The sequence below is a fragment of the Vitis vinifera genome, chromosome 10 (assembly GCF_030704535.1).
Source record: "Vitis vinifera cultivar Pinot Noir 40024 chromosome 10, ASM3070453v1".
Lineage (NCBI taxonomy): Eukaryota > Viridiplantae > Streptophyta > Magnoliopsida > Vitales > Vitaceae > Vitis > Vitis vinifera.
The window spans coordinates 25,979,138-25,999,411 of NC_081814.1; the positions used below are offsets into that span (position 1 = coordinate 25,979,138).

The 20,274-nt window shown below is 35.9% G+C and overlaps 2 protein-coding genes and 1 non-coding gene across 6 annotated transcripts; 2 read left to right on the plus strand and 1 right to left on the minus strand.

The window, feature by feature from the left end:
* The first annotated feature begins 5,268 nt into the window (after window positions 1–5,268).
* LOC100246320 (uncharacterized) lies at window positions 5,269–12,548 on the plus strand. Of its 4 annotated transcripts, none has more exons than XR_786819.3 (6): window positions 5,355–5,532; window positions 5,758–6,483; window positions 6,613–7,468; window positions 9,912–10,318; window positions 10,559–10,680; window positions 10,997–12,548. It is a non-coding gene; the product is annotated as an uncharacterized LOC100246320 (transcript). The 4 variants fall into 4 exon arrangements; XR_009466686.1 differs by lacking the exon at window positions 10,997–12,548 and having other exon boundaries at window positions 6,613–6,798; window positions 7,311–7,468; window positions 10,559–10,819; XR_002031042.2 differs by lacking the exon at window positions 10,997–12,548 and having other exon boundaries at window positions 10,559–10,819.
* A 1,055-nt stretch (window positions 12,549–13,603) lies between these two features.
* LOC100241201 (putative GEM-like protein 8) lies at window positions 13,604–14,540 on the minus strand. The gene is made up of 3 exons (XM_059740466.1): window positions 14,438–14,540; window positions 13,896–14,152; window positions 13,604–13,783 (listed from the first exon to the last, which is right to left on the minus strand). Exons 1-3 carry the CDS (start codon window positions 14,538–14,540, stop codon window positions 13,604–13,606), a joined length of 540 nt encoding a protein of 179 aa, XP_059596449.1.
* Window positions 14,541–18,913: 4,373 nt separating this feature from the next.
* Window positions 18,914–20,059, plus strand: LOC132252592 (GEM-like protein 4). Its single transcript, XM_059740467.1, has 3 exons — window positions 18,914–18,929; window positions 18,992–19,266; window positions 19,356–20,059. Exons 1-3 carry the CDS (start codon window positions 18,914–18,916, stop codon window positions 19,530–19,532), a joined length of 468 nt encoding a protein of 155 aa, XP_059596450.1. The 3' UTR covers window positions 19,533–20,059.
* Window positions 20,060–20,274: the final 215 nt, after the last annotated feature.

Genomic DNA, 20,274 nt, shown 5'->3' on the forward strand with positions numbered 1-20,274 from the left:
ATCTTCATGGTGATGTGTAAGGGATGGGTGGTAGGCGGCGTAGGCCATCTAGATGATTCAAGTTTGCTTCACCCCTTTCCAAATGGCTTTTCTCAGCACAAAAACATCGACTAAATCAGTTAAGAAATCCAAAGGCCCTCACAGGATTTCTGAGAATGATATCTGCTACGTCACTGCCAATTCAGCCATTTTTCCCACATGCCAAACAAGGACTCAACTCTAGATTTTTCGCTTTTTGACGAGGATGGATAAAATAGCCCACAGTTTGGGGACCCAGCAACATAAAACGACTGTCATGGACACATTATAACAGCCATCACCAAGGTTTGTCAATTAAATATGCAGCAAAACCATATGCATCAGCATATACCATTCAAGTCCATTGAATGAAGGGATTGATACGAAAAAAATGATAATGTGATTTGCCAATTTTCAGGCAGTATAAGGGTATATCATATAATCCAAAAGCCAGACACGCTCATTGCCAAAGAAGAATTGGAGATCAATTTCTCATTAACAAAAGGAAAAAAGTTTACACAGGTTTTGGCTGTCCAGAAGCTTTGTTTTTGCTTAATGTTAATGCATTTGATGAAGCAGAGGGGAAAAACATGTCTCCTTGAATCATTTCTGGGTTGATATGTAACTCATTCAAGATTGAGACAGTGCCTGTTGAAGACGGTTGAAAGCTTTCTGATAATTCAAGACCCTATAAACAAGAACTAAAAATTATCCATGTAGTTCTGAGATGGCTTTTTCATGTTCTCACTTTGGTCTACTCTCTTTATCTCTCTCACTGGGATTGAGACCTGAAGAAAAAAAAAAAAAATTTACATAAATGTTGAATTGGGAGGCTCTTAACACAAAAATGTGGTTGAAAACTCTCTTCAACCCTCCTAGGTGAAGAATTCGAGCCCCCATGGTCAACTTCCCCTTCACAGTTTCAGAGATCTTACAACCTATTCTCACTGCACTTGGCAAAATGTAAACCAAGTTTAGTTATTGATCTTGTGATTTTCAAAATTTTCTTTGCATTTCCACCATGTTCCTGTTAACCAAACAGAGGAAATGAAATGCATAAACTACATGTCAGACCTATATCTGTATAGAAAGTAAGATGCCCAGGTGATATCTTTCTCAGTCAAGACATGCTTTGGGGACATGAAGAAGAAGAGGATAAAAGTACTCACCATGCTCTCTGATTCCATGCACAATATTATCAACTTTTTTCCCATGTTGGTCCTGGTATTTATAGAGATGTTATTATTTCTCTGAAGCAATGTGTAGGCCTCGAAACATGGGGGCATAATTTAAAATATATAAAAGAATACAAATAAAATAAAATAAATGAAAAACCTTGTAACATATCTAGTTAAGATGGAAAAAACTATACTATTAGTCCAAACTACCACAAAAAACCATAACAAGTCACAAACACTTATAAGTCCAACACATATAATTAAAACGTATTAACTTAAATCTTCCTCGCCAATATCATCATCATCCTCATCCTCATCCAATGTATCTAGTGTAGGAAAATTTCCACCATCAAACCCTCCCATTTCATCTAATTCCTTATCTTCATTAATCGGTGTTGAATTCATATCCTTCTTCTTGTCTTTGCCTCCATCTTTACCTAGCATAAAGTACAAATTAGGTGTAAAATATTACAAGTTTATGATTCAATTCAATCAATTTTATAACTTTAATTTTATAATCCTTACTTGCAAATTCATCATGTTTTCTTTTGTATGAATGTGAAGAAACTATGTTGACTGATGGTGCCTGAATCTCTTTGCCTTTTGATGATGCAATTCCAGTGACATCAACATTAAATAGTTCCTCATCTTCAAGCCAAGAAGCAACAAACAAGAGGAGGGGAGCTTCTTTCTCTATAATCCATTCATCATCAAAATCAATCTCTTCCACCAATATTAGATCAACATTTTGTTTTCTTTGTATACTTTGCTCTTTTAATCTAGTGTTGTATCTCACATACATTAGAGCATTCAACTTCTTATGTTCAAGTCTTTTTTTTTTTTTTTTTTTTGTATAAATCTACAAATGATAAAAAAAAACAAATTATATATGTTAAGATTGAAATATTTAAATATCCAAATAATAAATCATAGTTATCTAATATTAAAATAAAAATATATGCATTAAAAATTAGAAATATTACCAATTCAAAAGTGCTCCAATTTCGCTCACATCTTAAAGCACTACATGTGAGGTTAAGGACTCGAATAACAAACTTTTATAACTCTAGTGTTGAACACCCAAAACGCATCCACAAACTGATAGGACTTCTTAATTTTCGAGAATCAATTGCAATATGACTTCCAAATTCACCTTTTAGTTGGTCATATAAGTCTAACTGAATGTCAACAGTCAAACGTTCATTGTAATCCAACATCCTATCCATGCATTCAAATAATCCCCTTTCTACCTCATCCACATTTGAGAACTTATATTCATAGCGCAATTGAGGGTTAAGGTACCTATTGCATGTAAAGGTTGCTAAAGTTTTGGAGCCCATCTTGCATCTATTTTTCTCCAAATTGACTCATATTTTCTCTTAATGCACCTACAATTAAACACAATCTTTTCTTTTGCCGAGTTCATAAACTCATAAATATAACCCATGGTTGGCCTCTCCTTTGCATCAACCTCTCTCAAGACACTAACTAATGGGAAAATGGTTTTTATACAAAAAGCAACACGAGGCCAAAAATTTGGATCAAAAACTATACTTTGAGCTTTTACACCATTGACTTTTTCTACCCAAGTACTTGAACACCATTTTTTAGAGGAAAACATTACTCTAAGATTCTGTTTCTATTTATAAAGACTTTGGAGAGTGAGAAACGCAATAGAAAATCATGTAATTGCTGGACGAATAAGTTCATGATTTTTTGTAAATGCTCTCATCAAGCTAAAAACCCAAATATCTCCATAAATGAACCTCACCACTTGCTTAGCTTGTGAAAGTGTATGAGCATGAACCTTTAGCTTTCCAACATCCTCTAATATCAAATCAATACAATGAGCAACACAAGGAGTCTACCACAATTTTGTCCACTTTTCCATAAGCCTCATTTCGACATTCACATAATTAGAGACATTATTAGTAATAACTTGCACAACATTTTCCTCTCCAAATTTTTCAACCACTTCATCAAGATATTTGAACATCAATTCTCCATTTTTCATTATATTAGATGCATCAATTGATTTCAAAAACCATGTGTCAGCGGACTATTTACAATAAAATTTATTAGATACTTACTCTTCTCATATGTCCAACTATCTAACATAATTGAGCATCCGTACCGCTTTCAAGCTTTTTTATGTTCTTTCATCATGATATTTATGTCATTCACTTCTTCTATAAGAATCCCAATTCATGCATAAATGGAGGTTTAAACTTAGAACCAAAGTTTGCAATAACATCAATCATAGGAACCCAATAAGGATCGTTTACCGTATTGAATGAAAGACCTTTTGAACACATAAAACATCCAATTTTTCTACATACTTCCTTTCTTTCTTCTTATTTCCATTTGAAATTCAAAGTATTTTGTCTAAACTCTGAAGTGGTGAATTTGTCCATAGATTCCTTAGGTATATGTTGTCCATTCCCACTCACACTTCCACTCTCACTCTCACTCCCATTTCCATTCTCACTTTCAATTGTTTTAGAAAAGACACTCTTGCATGAAGTTGAGCTCATGTCATTTTCTTCAAACAATTCATTTCTTTTTTATTTTTGTTCTTTAAAATTGCCTAATGCTTCTTTGCATTTTAATCTCACATCTTTGCTAACCTTGCTTGAATCTATTTATGATGAGTTCCAACCAAATGGTACTTGAATCTATTTATCTCTCCCTTATATTTTTTATGACAAAACTTGTATTTTATATACTTCTCTTCGAAAACTTCAATAGTATATTTCCATACAAAATCTTTTCTTAAAACCTTTGGATTTGAGCCACTCATACTGAAAAAAAAAAACATATATAACTTTTTTAGAAGATGAAAGAATAAAAAATTATATATATATATAACAATTGGAAAAAAAAGAAGACATTATTGAATTGAAATTCTATACATACCATATACTAAAAAATAAAAAACTAATTAAAATCAAATTAATCCATTTTATTTAATTCTATAAAAAAATAGATGAGAAAATAAAACTTAATGTGTTTTATTCTACTGAAGCTTATCAATTTTAGCAGCTTTGTGGGGATGCCGGTTGAGGGGTTCAAAAAGGAAATCAATTCCCTATTGAAGAAATTTGAGGGAAGGAAAGGGTAGGGGGGTGAAGGTCTCAAGCGGAAAGAGATACTATCCTTCCGCTACTCGTATTGAGAGGGAACTCCGAAAATAGAGTGCTCAGTGAATTACTACAATTCCCCTTTGATTGTCAAAGGAAGAGGAAGGAGTAACGAGGTTTTAGAATCTGTTTGGTGAAGTTGTGGTGGATTTTTGATAAATGTATGACTATTGGGGAAAATAATTTTTAAAAGGGAGAATTGTGTTTTGGGCCCATTTGGGCCTAAAAATTGACCAAAGATTCATATATCATGCATATTTAAGCCCAAGACCCAAATAAAGGGTAAAAATTAATTTGAAGGATTTTATCCTTTGTTAATCCCTAAAATACCCTTAACCCCTACATAGACACATATAAGTGTAAATTTCAATTTTTTTTTGGTATTTTTTTCCCCTTTTCTATTCCCAATTAAGTATTACTCATTTTTAACTTTTTGTTTTTTTTTCTTTTTTAAAGACATTGAATCTTTTTACTCTTATTATAAGAAAGAATAAAAATTTTTCATATAAAATTTAATGGATAATCAATCAATGAAATTTAATTCTTTTTATTATTTTTATATAAAAAATGGTACTCAAAACGGTTTTCAAATTTTTTTTAAATAGTTTTCATTTTTAATTAAACGTTTTTCAAAAAGAAAATATAAAAAATAGAAATCATATTATCATTTTTTTAGAAAGTATTTTTTTAAATAGTTTTTGAACATAATTTTTTTTTCTTTATAATTTAAAATAGCAAATAATGCTGATTTTTAATTATTTATAAAAAAAGCTTTAAAAAACAATAAAAAATCTAATGGGTTAAAATAGAATTATTATGATTACATGAATAATTATGCAATAAAAATTAAAAAAGGCTTATGTAAAAGTTGAATGAGTATTTTAATCTTTTATATCCTCTATCATTTCTATCAATTATGTAAGGCCAAGCGAAAACACAATTGTCCTTTATAAAATTTTGGAGGAAAATAATTCTAATTCTAACGCAATTTTTAACACATGGGATGAGAGTGGCAAAAAAAACCTAGTATTTTATATTTGAAAAGAAGTGGAAACCCATCCCCGTCTTATTCTCTGCGTCAAAACTTATTCCCATTTTCCCACATGCTGATCATGGAGCGGTGATCCTTGCCTCAACACCAATAAAAAGGAAGTGAAGTGCAGATCTGACACACCATTTCCCCCCGGGTGTTTTCTGTAAGTTTTGTGGTTATATTTGGTGGTGTGGTTGTGTTTGGTCACCGAGAAAGTGTGGGAAAGTTGAAAAAAAAAAGTTTTCGTTTTTTTTTTACAATGAAACCGAGTAGACTAAAAATTATGGAGAAAGTTTTCATTTTTTTTGTGGTTCGGCTTGTTATGATTCTGTTTGGTTGCCAAGAAAGTGTGGGAAAGTTGAAAATTTTGTTTTCATTTTTGTATCAGCCTGCTCCGACACAATATTCGTCACCGATTACGGGTCGAAGGAAATTTCGGTAAATTTCGGGAAATTTCCGGATATTTCCTACCAGTCCAGCCCGCGCACAGGATACAAAATCTGTCCAATTTTTTTTTTTTATAAAAAAACATAAGATGCTATTTGGTAATCTGATCATGATTTGCAGGGAAAAGTTGTGTTTTTCAGCCTGGCTCAAAAATCGTGGATTTAGGGTTCGTGAAATTTAAATCCAATGGCACAAAAGCAAAGAGACCCCTAGAACAGATCCCGAAAGCACAGGGAGCCAAAAAAAAAAAACAAAGCAATTTTTTTTTGGTTTTCCTTGGGGGTTTTGCATGGATTTTCTCGGAAATCAAACGAGGATGAATTTTCCCGGAAATCGAATGGGGGATGGGTTTTCTTGGGAATCAAACGCTTTTGCATGTCTTATAGCTTTTGTGTACTCTTAAAAAAAGAAAGAAAAAAGAATGAAAAAAAAAAGTGAAATACGAAGGAACAGAAAAAACACAAAGAAGAAAAAAGAAGTCGTGGTGGACGCGTGGTGATGGTGGGAACCGAGAAGAAGTTAAAAAAAGAGAAGACAGAGGAAAGGAGCATCCCTGAGAGACTTAGCTTCTGGCTGCTGTGACGACGAAGTGGAGGACACCAAAGAGAAGCTGCCGCCGGAGAGAGTGCCGATCTTCAAAAGTGATGGTGGCGCCGACGTATGTGAGGTAAAGTTTCCAGTTTCTAGTTTCCACAGAGAGCTAGGGTTAGGTTTCCTCAAGTGTATTTTCAATCTATTTCTTCTCAGGATTTTTGGGTTTAAATGCTGGTTTTTTTTTTCTGTGAGTTAATTTCAGAGGAGGAGTTTAAGAAGAGGTATTGTCATTTTGGCAGCCAATTTGGATTCCCATTCCCATGACTTGTTCTGCAACTTTGTTCTTCATATCTTAAACTGCAATGCAGTACTTCAGTCTCTGGTGGCCCTTGTTAGTTGTCTGCAACAAGTGCTCTGCAATATGCTCTCCTTTCAGAGGTTGAAATAGGTACTTTCAGAGGACGACTAAAACCGAGACCATGCATTTTTTTTGTAAGGATGGAAATGGTTGGTGAATCTCAACTTTTTGTTCGATGAGTCATCCATGGGTCATCCAACAAGAAGAAAGGCACGTCCATTAGATCTTTAAAGAATTTCTTATAAAGAAAGCGGTTGTGAATAGGACCCAGTTCTTCTTTTGTGAAATTATCCAAGATGTTAGAAAAAAGGGTTGCATTGGATTAAAGGAGGCCGTTTCTTGGGATTCCCTTGAAGTGGGGCTGCTTCAAAGGAAATTGTAGGATCGATTTATATGAAAGCAAGTATAATTTGGATAACTCAAACCACCTATGTCAAAGTTTCTTACGGGGAAGATAGGTGGATTATTTGCTTAGAGAAGACTTAAAGTGGCATAAATTGGCTCAAAAGTTGATCAAAACTGTGTTTGTGCAAAGTCAGTTGTATGGATCACCATTCAGTTTCTCATTGACAAAAATTTATACAAAGGTTTTTACTGTGCAGAGCATTGTTTGCTTTAAGTAAATACATCTGATGAAGCAGAGGAGAAGAAATATTTGTGTTTGAATCACATTTGAGATTGAGAGAGAGCCTGTTGAAGACAGTTGAAGGCCTTTTGGTAATTCAAGAACCCCATAAACCAGAAATTAAAATTATCAACGGTAACTATTTCCATGTACTTCTGAGATGGCTTTGTCATATTCTCACTTTTGTCAGCTCTCTTTATCTTTCTTAGTGGGATTGAGGTCTGCACAAAACAAAAGTTTTGCTTAGAGGTTAACAAGCACAGTAAGAGAAAGAAATTGATATATATAGAGAATTTTATATGTAACTTACCTTGTATGGAATTTAACCAATTCGCTATTTGGAGAATTGAATTTGACTGATCTCTCACTGGAAAATGCAACCCTCGAAGAGGAGGCCATCTATAGGGCCAGCTGTTGATAAATAGCATTGGGAAGTCTTCAACAGCTTCTCTCCTTGTGGAAGTTTGCTTGAAAACTCTCTTCACCCCTCCTAGTTGGAGAATTCTTGCCCCTAAGCTCAACTTCCCCTTCACAGTTTCAGAGATCTTACAACCTATTGTCACTGCATTTGGGAAAATATAAACCAAATTTAGTTATTGATCTTATGGTTTTCATTTTTTTTTTTGTTTCATTTTCAACATGTCCCTATTAACCAAACTGAGGAAATGAAATGTATAAACTATGTGTTAGACCTATATCTATATAGAAAGTAAGATCCCTTTCCCCGGCCCTGGTCCTGAGGTTTGAAACCACCCCCGTGACGCGCCGGCTATGTCCCCCCGACCCTTCGATGCCTCTACTGGTCGGGATCCCCCCCACCCCGTGCCCATGTCATTTTTTCCCAAAAAACTTGGCAAAGGCATGGAAACTTGGAAGCTTAACCAAAGACACGTGACGCGAGCCACCGCCCGTGCCATGACGCGTGCCACGGGGCCTTGCATGGTGCCCGTGAGCCAAGCCAAGGTGTCACGGGGCCTTGCTTGGTGCCCGCGAGCCAAGCCAAGGTGGCACGAGGCCTTGCATGGTGCCCGCCCGCGAGCCAAGCCAAGGTGGCACGAGGCCTTGCTTGGTGCTCGTGAGCCAAGCCAAGGTGGCACGGGGCCTTGCATGGTGCCCGCCCGCGAGCCAAGCCAAGGTGCCACGGGGCCTTGCTTGGTGCCCGCGACCAGGTGATAATGCTTTCTTAGTCAAGACATGCATTGGAGACATGAAGAAGTAGAGGATAAAAGTACTTACTGAGCTCTCTGATTCCATGCACAAAATTAGGTGCCTTTTGCCAATGTTGGGTCATCATATTCTTCATTGTATCCACTTTATCTGCAATTTTAGAGACAACCCCATTAGTGAAATGACTTCTTTTCTGAAAAGTTTTCTATAATTGATAGGCAAAGTGGGAAGAAAAAAAAATGGTTGCATGTGGTTGATAGAGAGGGAGTCTTAGTATGAGTTAATTCTAGAGATGGAGTTGAAGAAAGGGGATTCTCATTTTGGTAGCCAATTGGGATTCCTGTGACCTGTTCTGCAAATTGGTTCTTCATATCTCAAACTGCAATGCAGAAATATGGTCTCTTGGTGGCCCTTGTTAGTTGTATGCAACGACTGCTCTACAATATGCTCTCCTTTGAGAGGTTGAAGAGGTACCTTCAGAGGGTGATCAAGCCTTAGACCATGCATTTATATTTAATGGTTGGCAAATCTCAACTTTTTGTTGGATGAGTCATCCAACAAGAAGAAAGGCACGGCCATTAGATCTTTAAGGAAGGCAGTTGTGCAAGGGGCCCAGTTCTTCTTTGGTGAAATTATCCTAGATGTTAGAAAAATAAAAGTTGTATTGGGTTAAAGGAGGTTGTTTCTTGTTACTTAAGATTTAGTAGGTTGCTTTCATGGCAGGGCCTTGCATGGTATGCATCTTTCTTAGAATTTTGAAGCTTTTGAATGATTGGACCCAAGGTTTTCGGTGCATTTTCATGTTTCAACATCATCTATGGTCATGCTTTGTGATGCCAATGTGGCTTTTGAGCTGGCATTTTAGCTTTGTGATGCCAACTATACTTTTTCTATTCCAGCATCATCTATGCTAAAATGTAGTGATTTCACAATGAGTGATGGATTCTGCATCTTCGATATATTCTTATCTGGAATGCATCCTTTTGGGATGCTTTTATCTTCCCCCACACAGTAACTTTGACAAAATCAGTGGAGAAATTTGAGGTCTGCACCAGACACCACCTACTTTACTTGTTTCTGAGAAAGACGTCTGCCATTTCACTGCCAAATCAGCCCCATTTCCCACATGTCAAACAAGGATTCAACTCTAGAATTTTTTTTTGTTTTTGATTAGGCTGGCAAAAACACTCCATGGTTTCCAGGACTCCAATATAAAATATGGAGAGAAATTTGTTGTCAATATGCATCAGCATGGGCCATTCAAATTCAGTGTGTGTGTTTATATATTCCTAGTTGGTTGCTCAGCATTTCAATCATTGAATCCAAACTTGCACCATATGCTATATTTTTTTTTCTTATGCTGACTCTTTGTTGATAAGTCAATGAAGCTTGTTTTTGGGTTGGCTTGTAGGCCATGCAGCTGATTAAAGATCCATCATCCTTCTCTAAATGCCTTTTGCCCACACACCAAGGCCTGCTGACCACCATCCTTTCAATTGTTTCTGAAGAAGAGATCTGCCATGCCATTGCCATATCAGCCCACTCTCCCACATGTCAAACAAGGATTCAACTCTAGAATTTTCAGTTTTTGATTCTGGTGGAAAAAGCATTCCATGGTTTCAGGAACCCCAGAAACATAAAATTCCTGTCAATGCCACATAATAACAATCAGCACCAGGGATTTTCTATACTAAAATATTGAGAGAAACACATGATGATCGATGTGTACCATTCAAAGTCATTGAATATAGGCTGCTATCAACAAAATTATGATTAGCTGGGGCAAGGGCATCTCTTCTTTCATCGAATGTTACACAAGTAGGTATTTGTGCAAAGATGATTCAAATTCATTTCCTTGATCTTTACCAGCCATTGTTAGATTTTAAGAATGTTTTAGAATGCCATATAAGCCATTTCTCTCCCTCAAGCTGGCATGTGAATGTCATAAATGATGTTAGTCAGTGTCACCTGAGGAGTAGACTTCAGAAACATTTCCCAATTTTTGGCAAGTATGCATAATGTGTGGTTTTAATGAGATCATTTTGAATCCTTTTGCAGATTTGAGTGCAATTTGCAGTATCGAGTTCCAGCAACAAAAACCAGCAGTATGATAAATTGGCTCCAAGTTGAGTTGAATCTATGCAGACTTAATCATAATGGTGTATTTCTCTTGGATTAAGGTATTGAAACAACCCTATCATGTGACATAATGTTGTGATGCTAAAGCTAGATCAAAGTTCAAGCTCTCATTGTTTGTAAGAATTCACACCTATATGATCTCCATGATTAATTTTAGCATCTCTGTTTTATTTTTTTTTACTATCAAATGTGATAACTTCACCATTAGAAACATGGCTGCCAATTCTATCTTTAATCTATTTGTTAAATTATGAAACATCAGCCCTATCAATTGAGCCAATTCTATCGATGCCAGTAGAAAATAATGGTTGTTGAAGAATTGGAGATCAATTTCTCATTAACAAATGTTTTATACAGAGTTTTAGGCCATTCAGATGCGCTGTTTTTGCTTCTAGTGAGTACATCTAATGAGGCAGAGGGAAAAAGCTATTCTGCTTGAATCACTTCTGGGTTTATTTGCAACTCGTTCAAGATAGAAAGAGTGCCTGTTGAAGACAGTTGAAAGCTTTCTGGTAATTCAAGAACCCCATAAACCAGAACTCAAAATTATCCACAGTGACTATTTCCATGTACTTCTCAGATGGGTTTTTCATATTCTCACTTTGCTCTACTCTCCTTATCTTTCTGAGTGGGATTGAGACCTGCATAAAACAAATTTTTTACAGAGATGTTGACAAGCATGGACAGATCATAGATATCGATATATTGAGAGAGTTATGTGAGTAAGCCACCTTGTAATGGACTCTAACCAAGTCAGCATTTGGAGAGGAAAATTTGATTGATCTATCACTGCAAAATGCAACCCTTTGTGTAGAGATAAAGAGGAGGCCAGCTATAGGACCAGCTGTTGTCGATAAATATGATTGAGAAGCATTCAGCAGCTTCTCTCCTTCTATAACACTGAAAATTTTCTTGAAAACTCTCTTCACCCCTCCTAGTTGAAGAATCCTAGCCCCCAAGGTCAACTTCCCCTTCACAGTGTCAGAGATCTTAGGACCTATTTTCACTGCAGTTTACAAAAAAGTAAACCAAATTTCGTTATGATATGATATTGTCTCAAAACATTTTGATGTTATGATTTCCAAATTTTCTGTTCTTTTTCACCTTGTTTCTACTAGCTAAACAAAGCAAATGAAATGCATGGACTACATGTAGACCTGCATCTCTATAGAAAGTAAGATGCCCAGGAGATATGTTTCAATTCTCAGTGAAGACATGCTTTTAGGTTTTGGGGACATGAAGAAGAAGAGGATCAAAGTAGTTACCATGCTCTCTGATTCCATGCATGAAATTATCGACCTTCTCCCCATGGTTGTTCATCACATTCTTCTTTCTATCGACTTTATCTGCAATTTGAATGACAGGCCCATTAGCAAAAGGACTTATATTGAAGTCTTCCAGAACCAGACCTGACATGCAATGTAGAAAAAATGTGGTTGAGTGTGCTTGAAAGAGAGAGAGTCTTACTATGAGTTAGTCCCAGAGATGGATTTGAAGAAGAGGGATTCTCATTTTGGCAGCTAACTGGAATTCCAATGACGTGTCCTGCAAGATGATTCTTCATATCTCAACCTGCAGTTCAGTGCTTCTCTCCCTGATGGTCTTGCTGGTGGTCCGCAACAAGTGCTCAGCAATATCCTGCCCATCAGAGGTTGATGAGGCCCTGGAGAATGCAAGTGAATTTAAAGGGATGAAAATGGTTGGTGAATCCTTAATCTTTTAGTTGGATGAGTCATTCATGGGTCAGCAACAAAAAGAAGGGCACCGACATGAGATCTTTATAGAAGTATTTTCACATTTCTAAAAGCTGTTCAAACATTCAATCCTAACTTGCAACATATGCCATGTCCTTTTTCTTGTGCTGACTGATGATTCATGAATGAAGATTTCTGAGCTGGCTTGTAGGCAATTCAGCTGATCCAAGATCCATCACTCTTCTCCAAATGCCTTTTCCCCACACGAAATATTGACGAAACCAGTGAAGAAATCTAAGGCCTATGGGCCACCATTCTTTCGTGTCTCTGACACAGATATCTACCATGCCACGATATTGCCATGTCAGCCCAGTGTCTCACATGTCAAACAAGAAATTCAAATCTGGCGCTTTTTGATTTTTGTGGGAAACCACCCCATAGTTTCAGGTATCCCAGCTACCTAAATTGTCATGGCCACATTATAACAACCAGCACTAGGAGTTTTGTATTAGAATATGGGGAGAAACATATGAATCAGTACTATATGCCCATTGAATATAGGCTGCTACCAACGAAATAATGAGGTGGACAAGAGCATCTCTTTATCGAAGCTTCAACAAATCTGCCCATAAAAAAGGTTTGTGGTTGACTACAATAGGTAAAGTAGCTTGATTGACACCAGGCAACCAGCTGGTTGGAATGTGCTTGGCTCATGGAATGGAAGATTAAGCACGTTCAAGTGACTGACAACCACCTGCTTAGAATTCTTTGTACAAGAGAGTCTGATTACTAGCCCTACTATAAGGACTTCAAGTGCAATAGTAGGCTTCAATTAGGATTATATCTAAACAACCCTGTGTTATAATGGACTACTAAAGCTAGATATGAAGTCCAATCTCTTGTTATCAGCATTTTGTACATTTGATTGCATTGCTCCATGGGCATTTCTCTTTGATTGATTATCAAATCAAATGCATTCACAACATAGGATCACTTTGTCCTGGTGGTTGAATGAAAAACTTGATTAAATTGTCAAATTGTGGAACAGTAGTGACCTTAGAGCAGCTAATTATTCTGTCTATACCAGTAATATGTAGAAGTGTAATGGCTGAAGAATTGAAGAGCAGTTTCTCATTAACCAAGGCTTCTATACAAAGTTATTGACTCTGTAGAGCTTTGCTTTTGCTTCTTGCAAATACATCTAATCAAGCAGATGAGAAAAAAAAAAAAAAAAAATCCTGCTTGAAACACTTCCAGGTTGACTTGTAAGTCATATTTGAGATTGAGAGAGTGCCTGTTGAAGACAGTGGAAAGCTTTCTGATAATTCAAGAACCCCATATACCAGAACTCGAAGTTGTCGATAGTAACTATTTCCATGTATTTCTGTGATGGCATTTTCACATTTGCACTTTGGTTGACTCTCTTTATGTTTCTTAGTGGGATGGAGACCTGCACAAAACAAGAATTTTACATACATGTTAGCAACTATAGATAGAGAGATTATACATTTTGATAAATCAAGAGAGTTGTGAGAGTAAGCCACCTTGTAATGGATTCTAACCAATTCACTATTTGGAGAGGAAATTTTGATTGATCTCTCACTGCAAAAGGCAACCCTTTGAGTAGAGATAAAGAGGAGGCCAGCTATAGGGCCTGCTGTTGTGGATAAGTAGCATTGAGAAGCCTTCAACAGCTTCTCTCCTTCTCCAATACCGAAAATTCGCTTGAAAACTCTCTTCACTCCTCCTAATTGAAGGATCCTGGCCCCCATGCTCAACTTCCCTTTCACAGTTTCAGAGAGCGTGGAACCTATTCTTACTGCAGTTCACAAAGGATAAACCAAATTTAGTTATAACTCAGATGTTGTTCCATACTGGTTGATCTTTTGATTTTAAAATTATTTTTTGCCTTTTAATCATATCCCCCCGCCCAAACAGAGCAAATGAATGCATAGACTGCAAATCAGACCTATATTTCTATAGAACTTAAGATGCCTAGGACCAGGAGATATGCTTCAATTCTCATATAGACATGCTTTTATGTTTTGGGGACAGGACGAAGAAGAGGATGAAGTCTGAATGAAAGATAAAAACAAGTACTTACGATGCTCTCTGATCCCATGCACAAAATTATCAGCCTTTTGTCCATGTTTGTTCATCATATTCTTCATTCTATCCACTTTATCTGCAATTTGAAAGAACCCCATCAGTGAAAGGCCTTGTATTTTGAAGTTTTCTAGAGCTATATAACAGATAGGCAAAGTTGAAAAAAATTATATTCATACGCTTGAAAGGGCCGGAGAGAGTCTTACCATGAGTTACCACCAGAGATTGATTTGAAGAAGAGGGGTAATCACATTGGCAGCTAATTGGGGTTCTGAAAACATGTCCCGCTAGTTGGTTCTTCATGTCTCAAACTGCAATGAAGTACTTCTCTATTGAAAGTTAGATGTCTGCACCAAGTTCCCTAGAATATTGCAGTCTCCTTCCACAGATTGAAGAGAGACTTTCAGTGTATTTAAAAGGATTAGAAATGCAAGAGAAAAAGGCACAGACATGATCACTTTAGAGATCATATTTATGAAAAGATGGTTAAGAAAGATGAAGCTTTTGTCATCTTCAAAAATATATAGTAAAAAGGACTAGTCCTTCAAATTCTCCAAGACACAACTAGAAGAAAGGTGTCTCGGGTCTCAAAAGATTGTTTCTTGCTGTTTAAAATTTAGCAGGTTGCTTATAGGGTGGAGCCTTGCATGGAAAAATAATTTCATCACTTGAATGATGACCTAGTGCCTTAAAATGGTATGAAAAACAAAGTAAAATCCTTCTGTAATAGCTGCCAGTTACTTAGAAATTCTATTGAAGATTCATGGAGAAACACCCACCTTTTGTTTTGTTTTTTCAGTGTTTTATATAATTTCCCAGTTCAAATATTTCCATGGAATATCCAGAAAATCAGATCCCTCTGCAAATGAATCCATATATATGTATTGTCAACAGTTGGTCAGCAGCTGAATCATCCAAACCTAAAATGAGAAAACCATACATTATCTCTTTTTCTTATATATATATATATATATGCTGATCACTCCATGTGTATATGTCAATGAAACCTTTTGAGCTGGCATTTTAGCTTTCTGATGACCAGTCCTCTTCTATCGTCAAAAAGTGAAGAGGCATTTGCAAAACTAGCGCCCTAATACACGCTTAATGATTAGATATTCTAATGGTTTTCTCGGTAAGTGAAGGATCATAAGTCATCTTTGTGGGATTGCATCCAACCACCAAATCCATTAGGCTAGTCTCAAGTCAACAATTCTAGGAATATTTGTCTAATGATTCACAGTGGAGTTCAGAACGGCCTTGGACATATATACTGATGTTTTTCGGCAGACAGAGAATTTGGATATGGGAAAAAGAAAAAGAAAAGGCCCAAGAAACTACTAACAAATGAAGTCAAGTTGTTTAAAATCGAAGGAAAAGAGGAAATCACAAGTCACAATGCTGATAGGACCATCTTACAGTATGCTTGTCTCGAAACTTTTGGCATTCCTTTTTGTGGTTATTTTATCATCATCCTTAGGTGTTAAGGGAAAGGGGTCGTGGGCAGGGCAAGTTAAAGATGCTTCATCCTTTTTCGAATGTGAATCTCTATGTAAAATCATGAAAATATACGGAGGGAATCTAAAACACTGTTGATGAATGAAGTAATGAATCTCTTCATGCATGTTTTCAGAAAGGAGAATCCTCACATGACTGCCAACTTTTTGGGCCCTGGAATTGAGTTTCAAGGATCCACCTGAAAGTTCTGAGTTCTTTATCCCCGAAACTCCACGTTATCAAGACTAAAAGTAGGAATAAAAAAAAATTAATTTAAAATTTTTTCCCACTAGATACCAATTCTTAGATCGGCCTTTTACCATCTCTTGTGAAAGTTAAGTGAGAGTAGGTCAAATCTTTTGATATCACACTAAGTAAGCTTGTTCTAAGAGTCATTATTTGGATAAAAACAAGATTATTGCAGCCCAAAATAACCATCTTAGCCACATTATGACAACCATTACTGGGAGTTTTCTCATTAAAATATGGAGAGAAGGGAATGCATGCATCAGCTTTTATCATTCACTGGATTTGAATCATAAGTTGGGCAAGAGAATCTCTTTTATCAAAGGTTCTACAAGTTAGTGTGTTTTCCCTGATATGATTCAGACTTATTAATTCCTTGGACCTATATGCAACCCTTTTGGCATTCTTTCATCTTCATTGTGAAGTGTAAGGAGATGGCTTGTTGTAGGCCATCCAGCTGATTCCAGGTGCTTCACCCCTTTCCAAATGGCTTTTCCCTACACAAGAACATGCCACATTTCTCACACGCCAAACAAGAATTCAATTCTAGAACTTCCAGTATTTGATTGGGGTAGGTGGCAATATCACTCCAAAGTTTGAAGGACCCCAACAACATAAAATAACTATTGTAGCTACATTATTACAACCTCTCCACCAAGGGTTTTTTCATTGAAAAATGGAAAGAAACATATGCTTCAGCCTTGCCATTCAAATACATTGAATGATTCCATGGATTTAATAGCGCGACAAAAGAATAAGGTGGAGAAAAGCATATCTCTTCTTTTATCAAGAGTTGTATCTACAGAAATGATTCAAATTCATTCTCTTGATGGGTGTTAGCCATTTTATTGGCTTAATTATTAAAATGTTTTGACATGCCATATCATCAGCTAATATTCTCCATCAAGCTGGTGTGAAATATCATGAATTAATGCTGAGAGTACTCAGCCTCTCTTCTGGACATCAGTCAAAATATTAAAGGATTTCCAGCCCTTTCATCAATCGGATGGGATCTTTTGTTGCAGATGCCAAATTTGTTTTAGAAATTGAAGATGGTTGTATGCTTTTTTAATTGGCAAGAACTAATGGGGCTTCAGTACAATCATTCACACATGTCTTCATCACAGTGAAACTGGCCTAATTTGACTAGCTCAAAGTTTGAAACCTACTTAGCAATTTCTCATACAAGAAAGTTTGATTATATTCCCTTGTAGAAAACTTTCAAATGGGATAAACTGGCTCAAAGTTTAGAGGTCTCCCTGCAAAATTAGTCATATAGGTGTCTGTTTTATTTTCTCGGCTCAATTCATTCTCTTGGGCTCTATCTATTTTTCTCTTGGACTAATAGAATATCTCAATGGTTAGGCTCAAGACTTGTTAGCCATTAAATATCTTACATATCTTAATGATTTGTCAAGTGTCTCAAAGAATATTATGTAGATTATTTTACATATTAGTATTTCCTAGTAAAATTAGATATCCTACGAGTTGGCTGGAATATCCTAATAAATATTCTAAATTATGAGATGGAGTTAAATATATATGCAAAACAACATCTTGTAGTATTAAAGCTTTCACTCATAACAAATGATACTAGGACTACTGTTGGCATAACATCTTCCAGGGTTATATTCGACTACCAAACTCATCAGGGGGCAAATTTATTTCATTTTTTCGAAAAGGGAGTCACCCCCTAATCCTTCAAGTTTCTACAATGTCTAGCTCCAGAATTTTCAATTATTGATTAGGGTGGAAAAAGCACTGGACAGCTCTAGCACAAAATAACTGTCAAGAACATTCTAGAGGCTATCCATGTACGTGCTCTTAAGCCCTATGACTTATCATTAAGGGGATTTTAAATGCATGAAATTATTGAGTCCCATGCAAAGCCCTACCATGTAAGCAACGAACAAACCTTAAATAACAAGAAACAAACCCTTTTCTAACCTTACATCTTTGTTCTGGTATCTTTGATGATTTGATACTTCCACCACAAACTGTATCTTTCTTGACAATCTTTCATAAAAGAAATCTTTAAAGATTTCTTGTCTGTGCCTTTCTTGTTGTTGATGGCCCCATGAATGACTCATTCCACTAAAAGTTGAGTCACCAACAATTTTTATCCCTTTAAGTACACTTGCATTCCCCAAGGGTTGATCAACCTTTGGGAGTACAACCTCTTCAATCTCTGAAAGGAGAGAGCATTGTGGAACACCAGTTGAAGTTTGAGAAATGAAGAACCAAGTTGCCGGACAGGTAATTGGAATCCCAATCATCTTCCCAAATGAGAATCCCTCTTCTTCAAATCCATCTCTGCCATTAAGTCATAGTAAGATGAAGATTCTCTCTTTCAACCATATGCCCATATAACTACTTTCTACTTAAAACTTCAAAATTGCAGTCCTTTTGCTAATGGGGTTGTCTTCAAAATTGCAGATGAAGAGGATAGGATGAAGAATATGATGAACCAACATGGGAAAAAGGGTGATAACATTGTGCATGGAATCAGAGAACATGGCAAGTACTTAACCTTCTCTTCTTCTTCATGTCAATTTCCAAAACATAAAAGCATGTCTTGACTGAGAATTGAGGCATGCATATCTCCTGGGACTCTTACTTCTTATAGAGATATAGGTCTGACACGTAGTTTATGTATTTGTTTGGCTTGTTTGGCTGGTGGGAGTTTGAAGTAAACAAGAGAATATATATATATTGAATCAGAAGAATTACTTCTATGAAACAACATTCTAGTAATAATTAATTGATCTCTCTTTTTTTTTTTTTTCTTATGAACTTTTTTCTGGAAGTGCAGTAAGATTGGCGCCTAGGATCTTTGAAACTGTGAAGGGAAAGCTGAGCTTGGGGGCAAGGATTCTTCAACAAGGAGGCATGAAGAGAATTTTTAAGCAACTTTTTGGGGTTACGGAAGGAGAGAATCTGTTGAAGGCTTCTCAATGCTATTTATCAACAACAGCAGGCCCCATAGCAGGCCTCCTCTTTCTCTCTACTCAGAGGGTTGCCTTTTGCAGTGAGAGATCCATCAAATTCTCTTCTCCAAATGGTGAATTGGTTAGATTCTATTACAAGGTTTGGTTACTCACATAACTATCTTTTTTTAAATATCTATATCTATTCTTTGTTAACATTTATGTAAAGTTTTTTTTTTCCTTTTTCAGGTTTCAATCCCACTGAGAAAGATAAAGAGAGTAGACCAAAGTGAGAATATGAAAAATCCATCTCAGAAGTACATGGAAGTAGTCACTGCTGATGATTTTGAATTCTGGTTTATGGGGTTCTTGAATTATCAGAAAGCTTTTAACTGTCTCCAAAAGGCATTAATGTCTCAATCTTGAACGAGTTACACATCAACCCAAAAGTGATTGAAGCAGAAATGGTTTTGCCCTCTACATAAAAAATGTATACAAAATATTTTGTTAATAAGAAATTGATCTCCAATTCTTCTCTGACAGCGAGAGCTTGGGCTTTTACGTCTGGATTTCGCAGTATATTGTTTCGAGAAAGTCCGACCAATCTTTTCAGCAACGAAAAGAAGCAGATTAGGCCCTGTCCGGGATTCATTTTAAGCGTCTTAGAAATCACTTTGCAATAGTTTTTTACAAACATTTTATGTTGGGTGAAACAAACACTACTACAAAAATTGAAATTAATGACGCTTTCTAAAAGCGTCATTATTGAGGGTATACAATGACGCTTATAAAAAGTGTCATAGTTGTATTATTTATCTTGATACTTATTATAAGTGTCATTATTTGATGTCATCTTTTTCCTTATAACTGTGTATATAATGACGCTTATAAGAAACGTCATAGTTTTATTATTTACCTTGACACTTATTATAAGCATCATTATTTGATGGGTATGTAATGACGTTCCTGAGAAGTGTCATAGTTATATTGACTTTTAAAATTTTTGTTTTTAAGTTAACTTATACAAATTTTGATATTAGAATTTTATTCTATAAATTAATTATGGTAAATTGACATTAATATTAATGACATAAAGTTGCTACATTAAGGTTTTTTTTTTTAAAAATTTGGATATAAATAAAATAAAATCCTAATAAATTATTTTTTT

Bases quoted from the DNA above. Each gene is read 5' to 3' on its own strand.
- LOC100241201 (XM_059740466.1), bottom strand. From the start codon at position 14,540: ATGGGGTTCTTTCAAATTGCAGATAAAGTGGATAGAATGAAGAATATG. The intron at 14,153-14,437 runs GTAAGTACTTGT...TGTGAACTGCAG, and splicing joins GCATGGGATCAGAGAGCATC to TAAGAATAGGTTCCACGCTC. The intron at 13,784-13,895 runs GTTAGAATCCAT...TGTTTTGTGCAG, and splicing joins CCTCTCCAAATAGTGAATTG to GTCTCCATCCCACTAAGAAA.
- LOC132252592 (XM_059740467.1), top strand. The intron at 19,267-19,355 runs GTTTGGTTACTC...TTCCTTTTTCAG, and splicing joins TGGTTAGATTCTATTACAAG to GTTTCAATCCCACTGAGAAA.